The following is a 19,617-nucleotide window of genomic DNA, read 5'->3' on the forward strand; positions in this document are numbered from 1 at the left end:
ATTACAATATTCTCAGAGTGGTTTTAATTTGTTTTGGTTGGGGTTGTAGGTGGGATGCTTTTGTTTAAGAGGGATATGGCATTATGAACCTCTAATTTGCAGGAGGATAAATGTTTCCATGGCTTCCATGCTTAACAAACGTGCATATGGATTGAAAGAAGCCATTTTTGATTTGAAATACTTTTAACTGTTAAATGAAATGCATTTTTAAGTCTAGCAGAACAATGGAAAGACTGAGAAGCAAGAAGAGGGGACGCAACTGGAAAGCCCAGAAGGCAACAAATGATCATGTTTAAAAACAATGTCATGTTAATCCATCCACATGCACATCTGCTACTAAAAATACTTTAAACTATGGATGTAAGTGATTAAAGTTACCAATACCTTTTTTACATTCATGATACCTCCAAATTCCTTAGCTTTAAGATGCTAGTCTTGAAAGAGAAGTTTCAGTTTTTCCCTGGCTGGATAATATTATAGTGCTACTGATACTCACCATAAATCCCCAACTCCATCAAAGTCGTGATTGTGTAGCCAAATCAAATTTCCTCAGCAAAAAAGTACTAGGCAGGGATGAAAAGCAGCCCTAATTTCCATTACATGGTGCAGTGGCTTACATGAGATACCAGACAGTGCCTGAATGGAGGCTCTTGGTGCTCCTAAAGTACCAAATTAATTCTGTGTCATCTTTCCCCTAACCCAACTGGATAAGCTGTCTTTTGATTGGGAAGAATCATAACTTGCTAAATTACCTACTTGAATATGTACCTGACCTGTTCAACGCGTGGTATTTCCATTTGGCTGTATTTAAGAAACCCTACCTTTTGCAAATCCTGGCTATTGATGTCATGTAACCAGCTCAGATGTTCGTGTGCTTGCAAGAAACTGGCCAGCTGTCCATGCTGAGCAATAGGCTGAGATAGCAGCTTCCCTCGCTTTCCTTTTTCCAGATACCAGCGGAACAGGAAATCTGAAAAGTTCTGAATATAACAGAAATATGAACAAATTTTACAAGTTACATTGCACTATCTGTCTTGCCTTCTAAGTGCTTTATAAAATATGATTAGTAAGAAAATAGTAAGAACCTGCTTGATAAAGCCAGACACACACATACAACAGAAATTACAGTGTTGATAAAAACCCCCATAAGAGTCCTGATAGGTGTTTAAAGCATTAATGAGCTCTCTGCATCAGATGCTGATCAACACAGAATCCTTCAATTAAAGTGACGGAAGTGCCAGAAGTAAATTATTCACATTAATACACAAGAACAGGAATTACAATTCTTATTGTCTCATTTTCAGACCTGTTTCTTTGCCCCCTTCAAAACCCCATGCTCACTATTTCCTTTCATAAACAAGTTTATTTCAGCTGTCACTGTTTTTGAAACATTCCCTCCTACCTAAAAGTTAACCTGCAACCTTCCTTCTCTCAGGCATTGTTTAATAAAACCTCTTTTTTTTTTTGTAAGAAAAATCATCCTGTTTTACCCTCAAAAACTTGAATGTGAAATCTAATCAGGATTTCTGCTCAAGATTTAAGTTAGTCTTTTCAGGACAATATTAGAGTAATGCTAAAGTTTAATTGCATTAACAATTTAAAAATGAAGTCTGAAGAGGCCATCAGTCTGATAGTCCATTAGACTTATCTATTCAGCTCTACATTTGCCACAGTAACTTCTTTTCAGGAAGTTTTATATTTCCCTTTTAAAATAAAGCATATGAAAAGGAAAAAAAAAAGGTAGTTTATCCCCTTTGACAGTCAGGCTGAGTATTTTAAGATGCACTATTTTAAAAGTTTGTTATAATTTCTGTCTATTACTGATATTTCTGGTTTTTGTTATTTAAACAACATTTATGTACTCTCTTTACTAGGAAATGTGTAGATTGTAGGATTTCTCTTTCCCCAATAGTTGTGTAAAGCTAAACACACTCATCTCACCAATTCTCAAATTAACACCTTTTTGTTCCAGTCCCACATATTTTGAGTAAGCTCTATCACCTTTTCCTTAAGCTTTCTAATATTTCAGCACACTTAATTCTTACACTAGATTTTAACAGAGTGGAAAAACTGTCCAACAAATATGTAGCAGGATAATGCAAAAAACCCCAAAGCAACAGCCCTACCTTCCTACTCTTCCTAACTACTTTTATATTAACACATTAATTACTTTTCTGCTTATATATTTAACAATTTAATCTCTTTCGGAAATTATCCTCCATTTCATATTATGTTAGGTTAATAAAAAAACAGTGTAATGAAACAGCACCTGAGTGAAGAAATCACAAAACGCTAAGAGTGAGAAAACATGTCTGGGGCCCAAAAAGGTCCCATGAAAAGGCACTGCCCATAAAAGCAGTACCTTTATTTCTGCTGGCTAGCTTTGCCTTCCCAATGTAAAATACTCCATTGAATATTTTACAGGGAATATCAACTTAAATTTTCCACATTATCCCTGTATATATACATAATTACATAAGCATAAAAAAAAAAAACAGGAAAAGAAACCCCAGAAAGAAATAGTAAATTTTGTAACATTTCAGATAAAAACTTATTATAAAACACGACCTAAAGGAAACAGAAGAGACTTGCCTGATCTGCAAACTGAGTCATGTAGCGTTGTAACCTGGTCTGGTTGTCTGTCTGCTCACACATTTGCACCAGGATATCAAAGTCGCAGTATTTCTCTGCTAAAGCAGCTGCCAACTGGTACTGTCCCAGGGAAACTAAGTAACCAAGAAAAAGAAGTTTTATCAAACAAGTTCACCTTTGTCTGAGACCAGAAAAATGAAAACAAGTTTCAAATATTGCTATGGAGGAGCCAGTCACACATTCCCAAAGGAACACTCTCCTCCTGCATAAATCTCCCCTGCGCACACTCACTCACAGTCCTACCATCTCTGTCCCACAGCACAAGAAGGAAAAAGGGAATACTAAATGGCATCATGTCTTCTATTTCCTCTGGAAGTTAGCATCATCTGCTATTTGCACTGGGGGAGGCAATTCCACCCATGACTTAACATCTACAATAACAGCCACTTAAATACACAAAGCAAAAAAGCAGCAGCCATAGGCTTTTGAAAAAGAACAGAACAAGTAAAGATAATTGGGCTTGCATTGAAGAGAAACTACTTAGAATCTTCCTTTTCGTTCAGTTAAATATGTAAGAGTCAGCAGAAGACTTAGTTCTGTTTGTAAAGAAACATGAACCTTAGATTGAACATAACAATATAAAAGGCATTTATAAGCTAACAGAGCCCATAAATGTGGGCAATGATAATTTTATGAAGCTTTTTCTAAGAACGCTCAAAATTATCATTATATTGTTCTATTTATATAATTTACTTCAGTCAACAATACTTAAACTTTTCAAAGTTACTAAAATGCATTTACACCAGCTTATTTCCATTTTAAAAGGGAGCTTTTCTATAGGTTACTCATTCAGTAACCACATCCAACACGTTAAATGGGTACGATTATTAAATAATTTGGCTTCAAAAAGTAACTAATCACTGATAAACACCAAGCAAGCTTTCAGGCATATAGGTTTATCTCAGCTTGCAACAATACAAACATTTAGAATCCTTTTACAGGCTACTTTCAGCCAGGCAGCACACAATAAAAAACTGCCAGCAAAATGCAACATGTTAGCAGAATACAAAACTTCAAGCAGCCAGCCGTCTAAGGAGAGGTACACACACGGAGCACAGTCCTGGATGCTAACTTGTAATCTGCTTTTATTTTTTCATCATCTCATTAAATCATAGACCAGCCATTTGTACTTTGAAAGCAACTGTGCAAAGCAAGCAGAATTCATACACAGATGCCATTTCCTCATCGAATGGACCACTTAAGCTTTGCATTAAAGAACACGGAGACCACTCACGGAGAGGGGACAAGAGCTCAGATCTCTTCTGGACATATTCCATTTCTACGCTGCTGTACCGCTCCTGATCAGCCAGACGATCCACAGACTTCAGCTGAGCAACGTAGCCATCCAGGAAGCAATCCAGGAGTGCCACCAGCTGCTCGGCCAGGACGCTGCGGAGGTTGCTGTCCACCTGGGGATACACCACCTTCAGGATGGTACCGTGCTGGCGCGTTATTGCCGCGCGGAGGCCACTGGAGGCTTGGGGAAACAACACAGGGAACGTTACAGCAAGAATCCAATCACCGCAACAATCTATGGCAAAGCGTAAGGAAAACATTGCTATGGGATAATTAAAAAAAGACACAAGGTAAAAAGCCAGTAAATGTTTTAGTTTTGGAAAATCAAAGTTATACCGTCATCACTCCGCCTCCAGCAATAAACAACTACTTCCATCTACTTTTACATATTAAACTGGGCCAAGACATGGTAAGCTAAAAGCCTGAACTATGCAGATCTATGCTGCCAACCACCACCATCAGCCTTTTTCCAGAAGAAAAAAAACAACCCACACTATTTCTAAGCAAAGTAAGGGAATACACAGAGGAAAAGGCAACTTCTGTTAACCTGATTTAAATATTTTGATATAGTCATCAAAACACAAGATCAAAAGTTTGTATGGGTCTGCTTTTGAGAGGAGGAATACAGATTGCAAGACTTCTGTCTTAGAAGCACTAAACAAACGTGATTTACATGTAGAGGCTACAAGGAAGCTTAAGCATTAACTGGAAAGTGCTTGCTTCTGAGAACACTTGTTCTGATAGTTTTTCACACTATTAAACCATCAAAACAAAACAACATTTCTGCAAGTAGAAAATCATCAGTCCTTTTAAAACAGTTATGGATCACATTTTATTATTTATTTTAATGTTATGTACCCCACAGATCTGCCAACCAGAACCAATGCATTAAAAAAATCTATAAAAATTCTAAAACTAGTTTTCTTTCCCAAATGTTTGGTTTTATCACCAAATTTGTAATGCAAGTTTTAAAAAAGCATTATCAGTACTGGACAAACTAAGAGTTCATTGATTAACCATTTCATTCCCCAAATGAAAACTTCATTTTCACTTACTCTCACTGACAACCCTGTAGCAGCTTTTAACAGAAAGTTTAAAATTCAGACTGAAATTCATGTGTTTTGAAACTTATGAACTTGTAATAGTACTTTCTCACCTGTCCATGGAATATATTCAGGTTCTCTTTCTGGAAGTTCACCTGCTTTATATAAAGAGTCTCTAGACTGACGATACTGACAGGCAACTTGTAGCATATCCTGTTGAAAGGTATGGATGTCAGTATTTTAAAGTCTACCTCAGTATACACAGACCACAAAAGATGTCGTCTTTTGTAATTCTGAAATGTTCCTTCAATACCCACATTCTTTCTACACCACTTTCTCAGTTGGACAGAAGGGGACATACTGACTGAGCAAGAAACCTCAGTGCTCAAACACAAGCTCTTCACTCTTTGCTACATATTCATGACTTTGCAACTTCCAAAAAAACTGCAACTTCTCAAATTATATTTAACAGTGGCTCAGGAGGAAAAGGAATGTCCCTAATTCCACCCAAGGCTGTCTTTTCCTTCCTGCTGTATTTGGACATTTGAAAAGCACATTCATTTTTCTTCACAGGTCAGTAACTTGGATGTGCCACACTCAACTTGTTCTGTGCTCTTCAATGTTTATCTTCCCCTCCCACAAACATCTTGGTTAAGGCAGTTCTGTACCTTAATGATGTTGTTCACATTGACAACTATCTGGGCCCACTCAATTGATTCAACAGGCATGTCTTTCAGGATTTGCTCCTCCTCTTCTAATAAGCATTCAAAGATGGAATCTATCTGGGATACCTTGAAGACAGAAAGAAGTTACACTGAACACAAACATGTCCACTATCAGCTGACATCTGAAAGCTAAGACCTGTATAGAAAAATTAAGTACTTTAGTATAAACACATAGATAGCCAAAAATATTAAAAGGTATCAACTACCCAAATGCATAATGAGATAACAAGCTTATGTTAAAACTACAAAAAATACCTTCTTTCTGGACTTAAATCTGAAAGAAAAAAATCCTCATTTCTGAAGACAACTTCATACACTTCCATTAAGCATATTCCTTCATCATCTTCTGGAATATTTAGCAGCAGAATCTTTGTTACATAAAGTATACTGGATAGCATATCTGCTTTAAAATAGCAGACTATTATTTCTGTTTTCTTTTATATTTATTTTTCTCCCTTAGCAACTATTGTTCTCTGCAGTAAAAAACTTCCTAAGAATAAATGTTTTGTGCATAGTTCTTCTCAAGAAGGAAGAAAGAAACAAAAACAGAGCCCTTGACAGGAACGCAGCATAAACTGAGAACTAACTTAGCTTGACTAATGTTAGAGAGGACAAAAATTATAAGCGACTGAACTAATATAATTCCAGCCAGGACAGCTCATCAAAGCACCTCTCCTATCTGGAAAGCTTCATAATCTTCAGTTCATCCCTTAAAAATTATAATTTAGCATGCATCTTCTTATATGTCAGAGAATTTCAGTTGTCCTTTTCACTACTTATCCATGTTGGGTAGTTAGCAATTGTAACTTCTGCTACACAAAATTTGTCAGAAATTGAGTTTCAGCTGCAGGCACAAAAAAGTACATACACCAAAGTGAGGGAAATACTACCACATTATCCCTATTTAAAAGGTAGTTGTGTAAAGTTCAATTGATTTTTACAGTTTTTACAGGGGAAAGTTTCAAAGTACATTTCGAAGCACTGTAACATTTACTATGTGCAAGGCTATATAGTAATTCAGGAATTATGGGTTTCTTACCTCCCTGAAGAACACATCAGCAGGGGTAAGGCTTGCTGGAACATCACATTCCCTTTTGTTCAATGCAATCAGTATAGCAGCATTCACCAGTTCAGGCAGCCTGGAGTGGTGATTCTTGAGAACAATAGCTGCTGCCAGTTTCTCCCCGTGCTCACAGAGCAACAGTCGAGTGGCCATCGGCATCCCTCGCACTGGAAAACTGCCCAGACGCTCAAACACACCAACCTTTTATTAAAAAAAAACAAAACAAAACACCCCATGCACTTTAAACAGTGTTCTAGAGGAATCAAGACAAAGTAATAAACTGTGTGTGCTGATACCAAAAGAACAGTAGGACTTACCTGTTGAAGAAACTCAATGAAGAACGAGTGTGCTTTTGTCTTATCCTCTAGCTGATGAAGAAGAATAAGAGATGTGTTGCTGAAACCAGCCGCTTCTAAAAAAAGTAAAATCTTAGGTCAGAGTACTTGATGTCTTAATTTCTGGATGTTTTGTGCCTCTGAGGTAAACTGATCTGTCAATTTTGATAGTGGTACCACACTGGTACTTTTTACAGTATATGCACACACATTTATATACTGCTTACTATGCTATCTTTAATCTATTTCAACTCCATAATGGCTGAAGAAAAGCTTTTAGAAGAAATAAAGTATCTTTAGATCAGTACTATTCTGAAATATTCAATTCATTATGCTGCTAAAATAGCAGCTCACAAGCATATTCTAGTTTTAGTAGGATCCAGACTCATATTTTTATCCTCATGGTGGACTAGCTATTGCTAAATTTATTATGCATTAGACCACAGCTACTAGAAGCTACAGTGTTAACAAGCATTCAGATCTAATTGACTCTGCATCCAGTTTTTTTTGTACAAACTAAGTGTGCTTGTACTATCAAGACAAAAAACTTGGAAGAGCTATCACTAAGCAAACTGAGCAAAATGATTTCCAAGAAGCTATCAATTTTCATTTCTGGCTTTAGTCAGGAATAAGCACAGACAGGCTGCCAAATTAAAAATAAAGTTGATTCAGAAAATAGCGAGGATGTGATGCCTGACAATTTCCAACTAGCTGCCCCACACAAACAACAACAGGAAACATCATCCATCTGTAACTATTTACATGAACTTTCAAATTAAGCCTCTACTCTGTAACTGGCAACTACTGCCTAGAGGTTTGAGGCCACTTTCAAATGAAAACTTTTGTAAGAGACACCAAAGCATGAACAAAGAAGTTTCTTGCTGAAAACATGTCTGCTTCAATCCTTTATGCACAACAAATACTCATAAACCAATTTCTCTAGTCCTCTTTCAGGCAGACATAAATACCAATGCCCCAGAGGAATACAAGCTCACTCTACCCAGGATCCAAGGTGATCAGAAGCTGTGCAGTCACACTGACAACAGGGCTAAGAATGAACAAATAAGCTCTTTCTCTTAACACATCTATTTTTCTGGAAAATTATTCAAAACTACACAAGGAATTGTGGAAATACTAAAGTGACACCATCTGATCCTTGCACAAGGACCCTTCTCAAAAATACTTTTTCCTTGCTGTTTGTGTTTACTGCATGAAGTCAAGAACTAATCACAGCAGACTGCAAGCTTATCTGGTAAGATCAAAAGATGCATCTTTAAGTCTTTCTGGAAATGTATCTAGTGGTGATAGAGGGCAAGAGACACCTATGCCTTCTTTGAAAAGCTTAAAGTATAATGTTATCTAGAATGCTATAGATACTACTTCAGAAAAAAACAACAAATAAACAAAAAAACCAAAGACCAAAACAAAACAACCAAACAAACAAACAAAACCACAAATCAAAAAGCTCAAAAACTAGCACATTATATCTACCTTCAGGTACAGATTCAGCCCATCTTGGATCAGAGGCAGGGTAATCATCCATTAAGTCCACACTGATCTGAGTCACTGCTCTGTCCAGTTCAACATCAGACTCCAGATCTGCATTACTTGGAAAGAGCTCAAGTACCATGCTTTGTGCATTGACTACGTCTTTCCTGAAATAAATGAAACAAAGTATGCTAAATAAAATCAACCAACAGGATCATAGAAAAAAAATCCCCCTCAGTTAACAAGATTTTCTGATACACTTTTTGTGAAGTTCTTTAGATTACATACATCAAGAATTTTTTGAACTCTCTCTAAACTAACTTTAAAAACAAGAAGGCTGCACAACTTATAAATCAAAAAAGCACAGGCCAGGAGTCAAGGCACACTGTTTTTTATTACCTCTGTTATTATTTAAGAGAAAAGACTCATCACACAGAGTTAAGCCTGGATGTATCTAGCAGTTAAGTCACTAAATTTCTATTGCTTGCTTTAAAATTTTCTCATTTTCTCAATCATTCCCACTAATGGCAATAGAGGGGGAGTTCATAAAAGCTCTCAGGAAAATGCTTCAGCAAATATAATGCATTGTTTTTATTTCCTATCATGTCAAAGAATCCTCTCTTATTCACATGAGTAAGTAAAAGAGCAAGAAGCAACCAAACACAGACCTCCAAAGTATGAAGTTGTACTTCTATGTAAGAATTATGCAACATACACAAAACTCAGGGATTTGATTTTGTGAATAAAAAATTACAGTATTCTGACTGAGAAGGAATATTGTCAGTCCAACACTGGAAGCATTTATATTTTTCATGAAACTTTCAGTTTGAACACTTAAGTGACCAAGATGTCTACAAATTAAAAAAAAAAACAAAAAACCAAAAACCAACAACTCAGCAGTGTATCCAGAAATTGAAGAAAGGTAAACTAAAGCAAAGGATACCTTTGAAAAACTGGAATAAACTGAATCTTCTTTTAAAAAAGAAAGTCCCATCTTTATTACCCAGCAGGATGTGTTTCTAAGGAAATTACATGGGACTCTGTTAGCTCCTTCCAATCATGAAGTGCCCCCAGAAAGGGTCAACTTGATCTTTTTCATTGAAATATTTTCATTGAAATAACTTCTAACTTTTATACTGTTTCATACTGTTTTCCTTACTACCTCCCACTTCCTTGAATTTCCACTCCCCTTGGACACATCCTCAATAAACTGTTTGTTAACTGTGCTCTCAGACCACAGCTATTCCAGCCATGTTCAACAGCACTTCTGTTTAATGACACTTCTGAACACATGCAGAATTTGTCTAAATTCTGCATCTGTTTAAAGATCTTGTATTGGTATCCTTTATTCTCTGTACCTAATCCCCTTCATTATCTTTTACCTCACATCAAGTTCTATGGCAAAAGCTCCCCTACCCTCCTGTTATCTTGAACCTGTTCTTTCCAAGTTTTAAGACTCTTTAAGGAGATTAATCCTAAGAGGGTGTGTGGGTTGTTTGCTTTGTTTTTTAAATACATAAGTATTGACAACAGTCCCCTCTAAATATAATCAATCTAAGCCTACAGATCTGTTTATCTTCTTCTTTCTCCTCTTCCTCCTTTGTTTACATCACTCATCTCAACATCAAACCTTTCAGGAGCATCACATGCCTCCCCACACTCCAACTGTTTCAATCAGGACAGTTTGACAAATGGTATTTTTTTCCAGTCATTCTTCCACATCAACCAATCTGAAACAAAAAATCATCCTGCCCAAAGTCTGCCATACCAGTTAATTTCAGGGCCACAAGTATATTTAAAAATATTACTGAAAACAGCTAGGCAGATAAAAATGAGGACAGAGAAGTTTTTTCAACAACAAAACACCACTTACTAAAGAATAAAGAAGTCAAAATGCAAAGTTGCTTCATGGGCACAAATGTACCCATAAAACTTACAAAGAGCATGTGACAAGTGATTGAGATTACAGAAGTCTGCTCCTTTCTAGCATATGTCCCTTCTACACTAGCCCAAGGCACATTTAATGCTTTTGTAATAAAGAGGTGTGCATTAAAAAAGCACATTATTACAAATAAAGAGGTGTGCTTTATTACAAAATATTAAAAAATATTTTTGTTTTGAAAACTGCCTTCATTACGAGTGTTTAAGCCTCTATTAAAAAAAACCAAAAAACAACCACCAAAACAACTAAATCTGCACAGGAATATCCTAACCAAGACAATCTCTTACTCAAATACCAGAGGGCCTCCAAAACCAGCAAAGTCTCAAAAACAAAGTGCAATTTCTACCTGCAGTACTGTAGAAAAGCAGCTTTCAATAATTTGGTTTTATCTTCTTGAGCTATAACTTCTAGCCTACCAGTTGCATCAAATGCAGGACTCTGAAAATGCAAAATAAAAACTTCAGTTGCAAGACAAATAATAATCTTCCTTATGAAATGAAAACAAATTTTTTAAGTAATAATGCCACAGATTCAAAATTAAATTATCACCTGGAAGCAGTTGTTTCATATGTCAAACATAAACCTCTAACATTCATTATAATGTAAGTCACACAGAGGTTTGACCAAAATTCACGCCGTCTGCAAAGGAACTTACACCAACTTACTCTGCCCATCTGATTTTAATGATAATTATTTGAAGATTCAAATATTCGATCCTTTTTGACAGGATTCAAAAGATATTCCTGAGTACTATCACCCACAAAAACAGTTTAACTGCAGACAAACTTAACTAGAAACTAGTTTGTTAAGAAAAACAGTTTCATCAGCCCAATCACACAAAGGCCTTCCACTAAAATACCAGTAAATAATAACAACTGATTATAGTGTTATATTAGGCCTAGTGATTGACAGCAACACACTTACAAGTTAAAAATTAAAATTTCATGGAAACCTCAACTGTGAAACAAAGGAAAAAAAAAAACAAACTATCCCAACTGGCACATGTAAATATTTTTGTTTTGAAAACTGCCTTCATTACAAGTGTTTGAGTCTCTATTAAAAAAAAAACCAAAACAACAAAACAACTTTAAAATCCAAACAAGCCAGGATTTCCACTGTGAAAACTCAAAAGTAACATAAAAAACCACTTTATTTGTATCCTGTTTTCAACCAGGCAAGCAAATAACCATTACCTCACTTCTTGGTCCAGCAATAGAAGAGGACAGGGCATCTTCAAGGTCTTCAGGAAGCACAGAAATATTTTCCCTGGACAAGATAGTGAGAAGTCCACTTTTTTTGGCAAAGAAGACAGGAAGACTATTACAGGAACCTGCTCCTAAAATACTATCTCCTAAAATAAGCGGGAGGAAAAAAGCAAGCACATAGTTACTACTTTATTTAAAGGATAAGAGTTTCATAGACAATTACTGACTTTTGTCATTAATCAACTAACAGTAATTGATAACTGCACCTTACTTAGAAAAATTGTGGAACTATTTGCTACTCTAGATGTTGACTTCCAGATACTGCAAGTGTTAAAAAAAAGGAAGAAAAGAGAAGAAACAAACAAAAAAAATTCAAGATTCAGTTAATTCAAATTCTACATAAGGGCTGATGTTCCTGTTGTACTTGAAAACACCTTCGAAGGGCAAGGGTGACACATCTAGACACATCTGGCACTGAGTTAACTTCAAGGAAAAAAAATCAACCCACAGTGAATGTTAGGAAAGAGAAAAACCAAGGAAAAAGCCCCACAAGCAAAATCCCCCATCCTTTCCTATACCAAGAACAGGGATCTGCTTCGTTTTTCCTTTGAAACACTGTAGAGTAACAATGTGACTGGCTGTCACATCAGCATGTTTCCATACACTCAAGAGACATTCCCAACTTGAAACATTTAATAAAGGAACACAAATAGGACACTGCTCTCTGAGATATCTAAATACTGTAAAAATATTGAATTAAGAGTGTTGTCGGCATAAGAGGTACCAACAAAATGTGATTTCCCTCCACACCAAGTTACCTTGTATGCCAAATATGATTTTTTCCTGTGGTAAGGGAATTCTGCCTGTTCCAGTGGAACAAGCAAACACTTCATCTTCCTTGTAAAGGTAAGCAGCATGGCTGAAGTAATCTGGGACTACCAGGCAGCACAACACTTCATCTTCTGACTGAAAGGATTGAATACAAACATTATCACATATGTAATCAATCCCTTAAACATTTAAAATTTTAAATGCGAATCCATGCTGCCTGAACTTGTTTTACTTTTTAACAATGAGGTATGGATGTAACTTACAAACTTAAAAATCAAACTAAATCACTTTTAATTTGCCCTAAAATTTTAGATCCTGGTTTTTTTCCCCCTTCCATATGCATTATATTCTTGCTAATTTCACATGGAGATATAAGTAAACACATCAAGTTATTCAACAGTTTTCACACTCTTCTTCCATTTTTGAGCTTTAAGATGCTATTACAGGCAATGGGGAGAGAGGGAAGAGTGGAAGAAGTTTACCAAAGCAATCTAATCCCCAGGTTTATGCTTCCAGAAGACAGCACAGACAATGGGCTGTGACATGCCACACACAACCAAAGTGTCCTCCCTTCTGAGCAAGCCAGCTGCCTAGCAAGGGCCAAAAACCAGACCTCGTAATTCCTTGTCCCACAACAAGAGTCTCAGACTTTGAGATCTACTCTAAACGGATTACAAGAGCATACATTAAAATCACTCTGCAGAAACTTTCAAAGACAGCACAAAAATTAAATCAGATTACACTTATTTTTGAGGGTTTTATTTTCTAACCTAAAATGCAAAGCATAAACTTTACATACATTTAGTATTAAACATTAAGAGATGCTGGTACACATTTTCCTCAGAATATTACAAATACATACTTCCAAGGGAAACTGATTTTTCTTTAGACAAAAACCTAACACTGAACTTAATCTTAAGTCGGTATCAGAACCTCCATTAGCACACCTGAAAAGATGGATTATACTGTGTGACCTCCACAACAACATCATCAGACATCTGATAGCCTTTATCTTCTACTGTTATCAGAGTGTAGTAGACAAGACATGGACGATCTCCAGGATGCCATGCTGCCGCAAGTATGACCAGTCCATCACTATTCAACAACAGAAATCACAACATTGAGAGATGATTATTACATATTTTACTTGCTCAAAAATTACCACTCAAAAAAAAAAGGTTTTCCAACAACAATCTCAAACTTTATTAACAGTATTCATATTGCAGTACAAAACTGAATGGCAGCTGTAATTTCATGTAATTAAATCAAATGCAAGAGATACTAAATTCTCTGCATCTGCTGGAACAAATTACAGTTGCTTATTTTTTGTCTTTCTAAAGTCAAGACAAAACAAATACACAATCCTGATAAAATGACACTAAAAAAAAATAAAGAGAATTATTATCTGGTAAATGATTTGTAATGCTAAAAAGATGAGACTATAGGATAACCTAATTACCTAAAATAAGGTGCTTATTTTGTCCACAGTTCCACTCCAGTAAAAATTAATTGCAATTACTTACATGAAGTTTTTGCAGGAAAAGAGAACAGATTTATCCCATTAATGAAGGTCTTACCAGATGCAAGTGTACTTCCTTACCGATTTTGTTGCAAGTCCATGTATTGTATATTTACTCCTCCTTTAATATCTTCATAGTTACTTTCAGATCCCTATAAAAAGAAATATACCTGTTGTGTAACTGTATATAAACAGGCTATTAACTATAACAAACCCTTTTCAGTTGGGCTGGCTCTTACCCAAATTGCATCTGTAATATGTTCTTTCAGGATCCTGTTGATATCCCAGCTGAGAATGTAACGTTCTGATGAATCATCAATCTCCCATTTGTTTAGATTTGAACTTGTCAGCATGTAAAAGCTTGATCTCTCTCTATCCCAAAGAACACTAGAAATCTGCATTTAAAAAATGAAAAAGCTAAAAAGGTTAAAGGAAAGCCTGAATATTTGGGTAGAACAATCTAAACCACCCTCAGTCGACAAAGAGGCACTTCCTTGTGCAATCTACAAAAGCTGCACTCAAGATGAGCATTATGATAACTTCCAAGAGAAGTCTAATTTTACAGATAAAAGAACATCTATACTAAATACATTTATTGTACTTCCTGACAACTTCTGTGGAGTTCACTCACAAAACTCAAGCCAATCATCAACCCTTGGCAGTGCTAAATCAGAAAAGACGAATTACAGGCTGGTTTTTTAAATTAGTAATGAGGCTATCACTAGAAAGTGGCAGGATATGCAACCACTGCATACTCCCCAGCAAGGACTACTATTCCAAAGTTGCCTTTTATTCACAGCTAAAGAGTAAGCCAGCATTTGCCTTCACAAAACATACAGATTTATTTGGTTTCTGTTCTTGCTTCAAATTTCAAAGAAATACAAGTAACGCAAATAAGCTGAGTCATGTGTTTTTTGTCATCATACATCTTTATATAATCTCCTCTTCTTCCTTCCTTAAACACAGGCTAGAAATCACAAAGAGAAAATAAAGAAGATGAATGTTTCTCAAGCTTACCACAGCATCATTTCCAGGCGACAATATACCCAGGAAAGAAGAAACCTTCCTACCAATTCCAGAAAACATACCCTGCCCCTGTGGCAGGGCATGTTGATGAATCTTGCCAGAACCATCAGGTATCAACCGGACTAGCTGACCTCTGGAAGATGATAAAATAAAGCTTCCCCCCTAACAAAAAGAGAAAACAACTAAATTAAAAAAATCACATTCTACAAAACTCTACTGTCAGCTACAATTCTTTATGACAGCTCATATGGGTAAACACTGAACAAGACAAAAGGCACCCTTTGAAAAAGACAAACATCTCACGGGTACTTGGTACTGGCAGAGACTCATTTTCTTAGCTTTATGTGACATTTTTAGCCATGAAACTCAATTTCAGTTAAACAACAGAACAAAACTCATATAATCTTTGGAATCTAATGATAAAAAATAGTGTTACCTTCATCACATTTATTACAGATTTAAGACTAATAAAGTAGAGCTTTATTATACTTTATTATACTTTTCCATCTTTAGATTAGGAATAAAACCAGTATTTTAATATTAATCATACTTTTTTACCTTTACTGCTGTGAGGAAACTGCACAGAGAGCCTCCAAAGTCTGTGAAAGTGTCTGTATAGGATCCTTCATGTGCAAGATTGGGCCAGTAGCGCACAGAACCTTCACTGGTAGCAACCATTATTGCCAGAGACTTGAAGTGAAAAAACAATTAAGAGAACAGCCAAGATGATGATGATGATAATAATAATATTCAATCAGACTGCAGCTTTAACTTAAACATGTTATTTTACACATCAAGATTGTGGGTGACAAAGACAATGAGAAACTAGCAAATACACATTGATGCACACTGACAAACCTGGAACTGAAAAAAAACCATTCTGCAGCACAACTTAATTAGTGCAGGGAATGTTATGCACGCTTATTTTCCTAATGAACATTTTCTACTGGTTCTTGTTCCTGATAATTCAGGGTCTGCTGCTGAAATGCAAATGACACTTACAGTTGTAAAACAGAAAAGAGCCTGTGGAGAATTTCAGATGCCAAGAGTTAAAAGCTACTATGGAAGACTTCAAATGAAGACTATAATTTAGCAAAGAAACTGTTCTAGTGTCTTTAAGAGAAATATAAAATCACATGGCTCTTCTTTTCAAAGGTATAGGCCTACAGTGTAACTCAGGAAATCACAGATACAAATTAAAAGTGTGAAGCAAGAGACTCTTCAGGTAGAGGTTTAGAGAAAATTATTGTACTCAATCTACTGGTAGTTAAAAAAACACGTAAAAATCACAGAACAATAGAAGAACTGTAGCTGGGAGTTTGCTATAGAGCTCCTTGGAGTTTTCTAACCAATTTTTTACCAGACACTGACTTTCAGTTCACAAGCTAAAGAATGACGAAATTAAAAAATACAATAAATAAAGTACTAGGGTTAGGCATATTACTTCCTCTTAAACTATGTCAGAACATTTCAGGTTTCAAGAGATAATCCCAAAATACTAAGATTGCATTTTATCATCTGGAAGAGTAACGCAACAACAAATCAAAAGAAAAGATCATATTACATATTCTGTGCTGCTGCTTACTTCCAAGGACAGCTTCTTAGCCAGTTTTATCAGAGCATCACATACATTAAACTGAAATCTAAGCTGAAAATGAGAGATTATTTTCATGAATGATAGTAACAGGCACACTAACACACTTTCAGAACACAGCCGATCTTCGAACCTCACCCTCTAATACAGTAACTCAGGAAAAAAAACACTTAGGAGACCAATCAGTCAAGACAGATTGAGTCTGTCCTTCAAGTGTCAAATTCCTTACAGAGACCAGCCAAGGGAGGGTGCTGGGGTTTGCCTTTCATCTATGGATACTGGAAATTAATCCACTGAACAATGTTTTCAGCCAGCACTTAAACAGCACTTGGTCTGACCCCATTTTTGATTGCCCTGGTGTTTGTTAACACAACACCTCTGAGTTTACTGCATGTTTGTTTGCTATGAAAGCATGTCAAGTAATCCTCAGAAAAACTATTATTCAATCTGATCCTATAGGATGCACATGGTGCAATTTAGAAGGACTAGCAGAAGTTTGTTTACTTCAAAGGTATTTACTGCCAACCAGCAATCCTGACCTTTTGAATACATAGCATACCACCAAATGTCTTCAAATACTTTGAGTATATCCTTTTGACAAGAAAGGATATATTCAAAGTTATTCTTAAGGCACTTTTAAACACTAAAATTTAAAATTTGATCACCTGAAGAGAAGGTGCTTCACCTGAAGAATTGAGACAAGATATAGCTGCTAAACTAGAACTCCATTGGAAGTCACTGGGTGGCAGCTGCAACTCCTTGCACAGAGATAACTGGAAGAAAGAAAGAGATGTCATAATGAATATGAGACTGGAAGAACCTATTCCTCTGCCACAAAATCTTTGGACTTTTTGACCCTGCTAAAAACTACACTTCAACTAACTCAGACACTGTGTAAGGGAACCAAAAAAGTCATGAAACAATTTCAACAAGGTTGTCACAACCAGCAAACAGCTAAAAAACATCTTAAAATTTTCAGATATCACTGGTTTTCTTTAGTTATTTCTGACTGTTTCTCGCAATACTACAATATTGGATCATTTGACTATTCCTTAATGCAATTATTTAAAAAAAAAACTAAACTAGAAATTCTTGAGAGAACTTATTAGGTATTAACAGGATAGAGAGGGGAAACACCCCTCATTCCCCTACGCCCTTGAAGTTAAACAACCAGACAAATTTTAATCCCTTGAAAAACCTCTTCAGGTGCCAGCATGTGTACACCTGATAGTCCCCTGTAAGTGCAGGACCTGCATAATGAACATACATCGTCCTGATTGAAAGAAACTGATTTAGTAACTTTGATTTTGTTTTTCTCTGACCATCACTGAAACAATGCTGAAAGAAATACAGTCCAGAGGGGATACAAAAATTCTCAACCTAAGAAGTCTAGGTGAAACATATGTTCAGTACCTCTGAAATTATCTGTGTTTTTGGGGTTTCTTACAAGTCGAAAATTGCTCCCAGAATAATCTAAACCAATCTGTAATATATAAACTAGATTTTAATTATCAAAATAAGCTTTACCAAGACTATCTAACCTAAGAGCCACACCCATTAAAATATGAAGAATTAATCTTATTGCCAAGGTGACAATTAAACCTGAAGAGAGGAATATAAAAATTATAAGTTCTCTCAAAAGCTTGAGTTTCAGTTACTGTTGTTAGCATGACTTCATATCAATCCTGCTGCTTTTGAGGGAAAACAGACAAACTCCAGCTGAAAAAACCCCCAACCCCGTAACTGCATAACCATAGTTGAAATAGCAGAAAATACAGACTTTCCATCTTGACCCTTTCGTTACCTTAGCTACTGCAGATTGACCAATCTTCCAAATAATCAGCCTCTCCTTATGAACTAGCCAGGCCCATCCACTTTCATCCACTTGAACGCTCAGGTGGTCATCAGCTACATAAAAAAGTAACTTCTTTAAAGCATTCCCATTTTTAAAACACTGCAGAGTAACGTTTAAACCCATAAACTTTCATTCTTATATGAAAAGAAGAAATATTTTCTATTAAACTAGTTTTCATGTTAGAATTTCCATCTATTTGATTAACATATCAAATTACTACATCTAGTTTAAAAATCCACTTGATAAACCCTCAACCTTTGGGAAGGTAATGACAACCCCAAAACCCATTTCCATGTATTTAGAGATTATAATAGCTTTGTAAATCACTCAACAATTTTAACATTATTTTTAAGATACATATTTGGTTCCTCCTGTATCTACTATAAAGGAAAAACTTACCTACAGAGAAAAAATTGTTTAGGAGACCAATTTCTTGAACTCAGGGAAAAGTTTGTATCACTAGGGCTTTTGGATGAGATAACAAATGGAAATTGAAATAAAGAAAAATTTTAAGCATCCACTCTAGGACACAGCAAAATCAAAAGAAAAAGGTAAGGAAGAACCAAGAAGTAAAAGCTACTGTAAACCTACTATTAGCTTGCCTTATACACTTGTTTTTTTACAACAAATTGCATAAGCAGCACCTGAAGGGTATTTTCATGCATTCACACCCCCATGGGCATAATTATTGTTACACAGGTAACCAGGTTGGATTCAAAGCAAGGCAGAGACATTTTAGCTTCCCCTGTAAAGTCAGCATTTCAATGGCATCAACGACACGTTAAGAATTCTCTCATCTGTCAATTTTCATGAGGAAAAATAACATCAAGTCTTACCATCAGCCTTCTTCAGCACTTCCATAACTTTAACAGGCAGAGAGGATCCAAAAGCCTTGACATCATAGTTAATAGTCTCAGTTGCTGTAGGAAGCTGGATAACTCTGGTAGGAGTCGCTCTTAAACAAAACAAAAAGTTACATTTAACTCTTTATTGCTTATTCATCAGTTTCTTTAGACATTTACTTCATAAGTATCTATTTAGAA

At 35.9% G+C, this 19,617-nt stretch overlaps 1 protein-coding gene across 1 annotated transcript in view; it reads right to left on the reverse strand.

Moving 5' to 3' along the window:
• Positions 1–19,617, reverse strand: part of NUP133 (nucleoporin 133) — a 30,026-nt gene that overhangs the window by 9,170 nt on the left and 1,239 nt on the right. The window contains exons 2-20 of the mRNA XM_064413863.1: positions 19,411–19,529; positions 18,524–18,627; positions 17,385–17,492; positions 15,684–15,815; positions 15,117–15,287; positions 14,339–14,494; positions 14,181–14,251; positions 13,528–13,675; positions 12,568–12,715; positions 11,738–11,895; positions 10,891–10,982; positions 8,606–8,769; positions 7,097–7,191; positions 6,756–6,980; positions 5,660–5,782; positions 5,105–5,204; positions 3,887–4,129; positions 2,593–2,726; positions 822–980 (exon numbers count right to left, since the gene is read on the reverse strand). Coding sequence (XP_064269933.1) covers positions 822–980; positions 2,593–2,726; positions 3,887–4,129; positions 5,105–5,204; positions 5,660–5,782; positions 6,756–6,980; positions 7,097–7,191; positions 8,606–8,769; positions 10,891–10,982; positions 11,738–11,895; positions 12,568–12,715; positions 13,528–13,675; positions 14,181–14,251; positions 14,339–14,494; positions 15,117–15,287; positions 15,684–15,815; positions 17,385–17,492; positions 18,524–18,627; positions 19,411–19,529 — 2,650 coding nt within the window. The remainder of the gene's footprint in view (positions 1–821; positions 981–2,592; positions 2,727–3,886; positions 4,130–5,104; positions 5,205–5,659; positions 5,783–6,755; positions 6,981–7,096; positions 7,192–8,605; positions 8,770–10,890; positions 10,983–11,737; positions 11,896–12,567; positions 12,716–13,527; positions 13,676–14,180; positions 14,252–14,338; positions 14,495–15,116; positions 15,288–15,683; positions 15,816–17,384; positions 17,493–18,523; positions 18,628–19,410; positions 19,530–19,617) is intronic.

Source organism: Passer domesticus, chromosome 3 (genome assembly GCF_036417665.1).
Source record: "Passer domesticus isolate bPasDom1 chromosome 3, bPasDom1.hap1, whole genome shotgun sequence".
NCBI lineage: Eukaryota > Metazoa > Chordata > Aves > Passeriformes > Passeridae > Passer > Passer domesticus.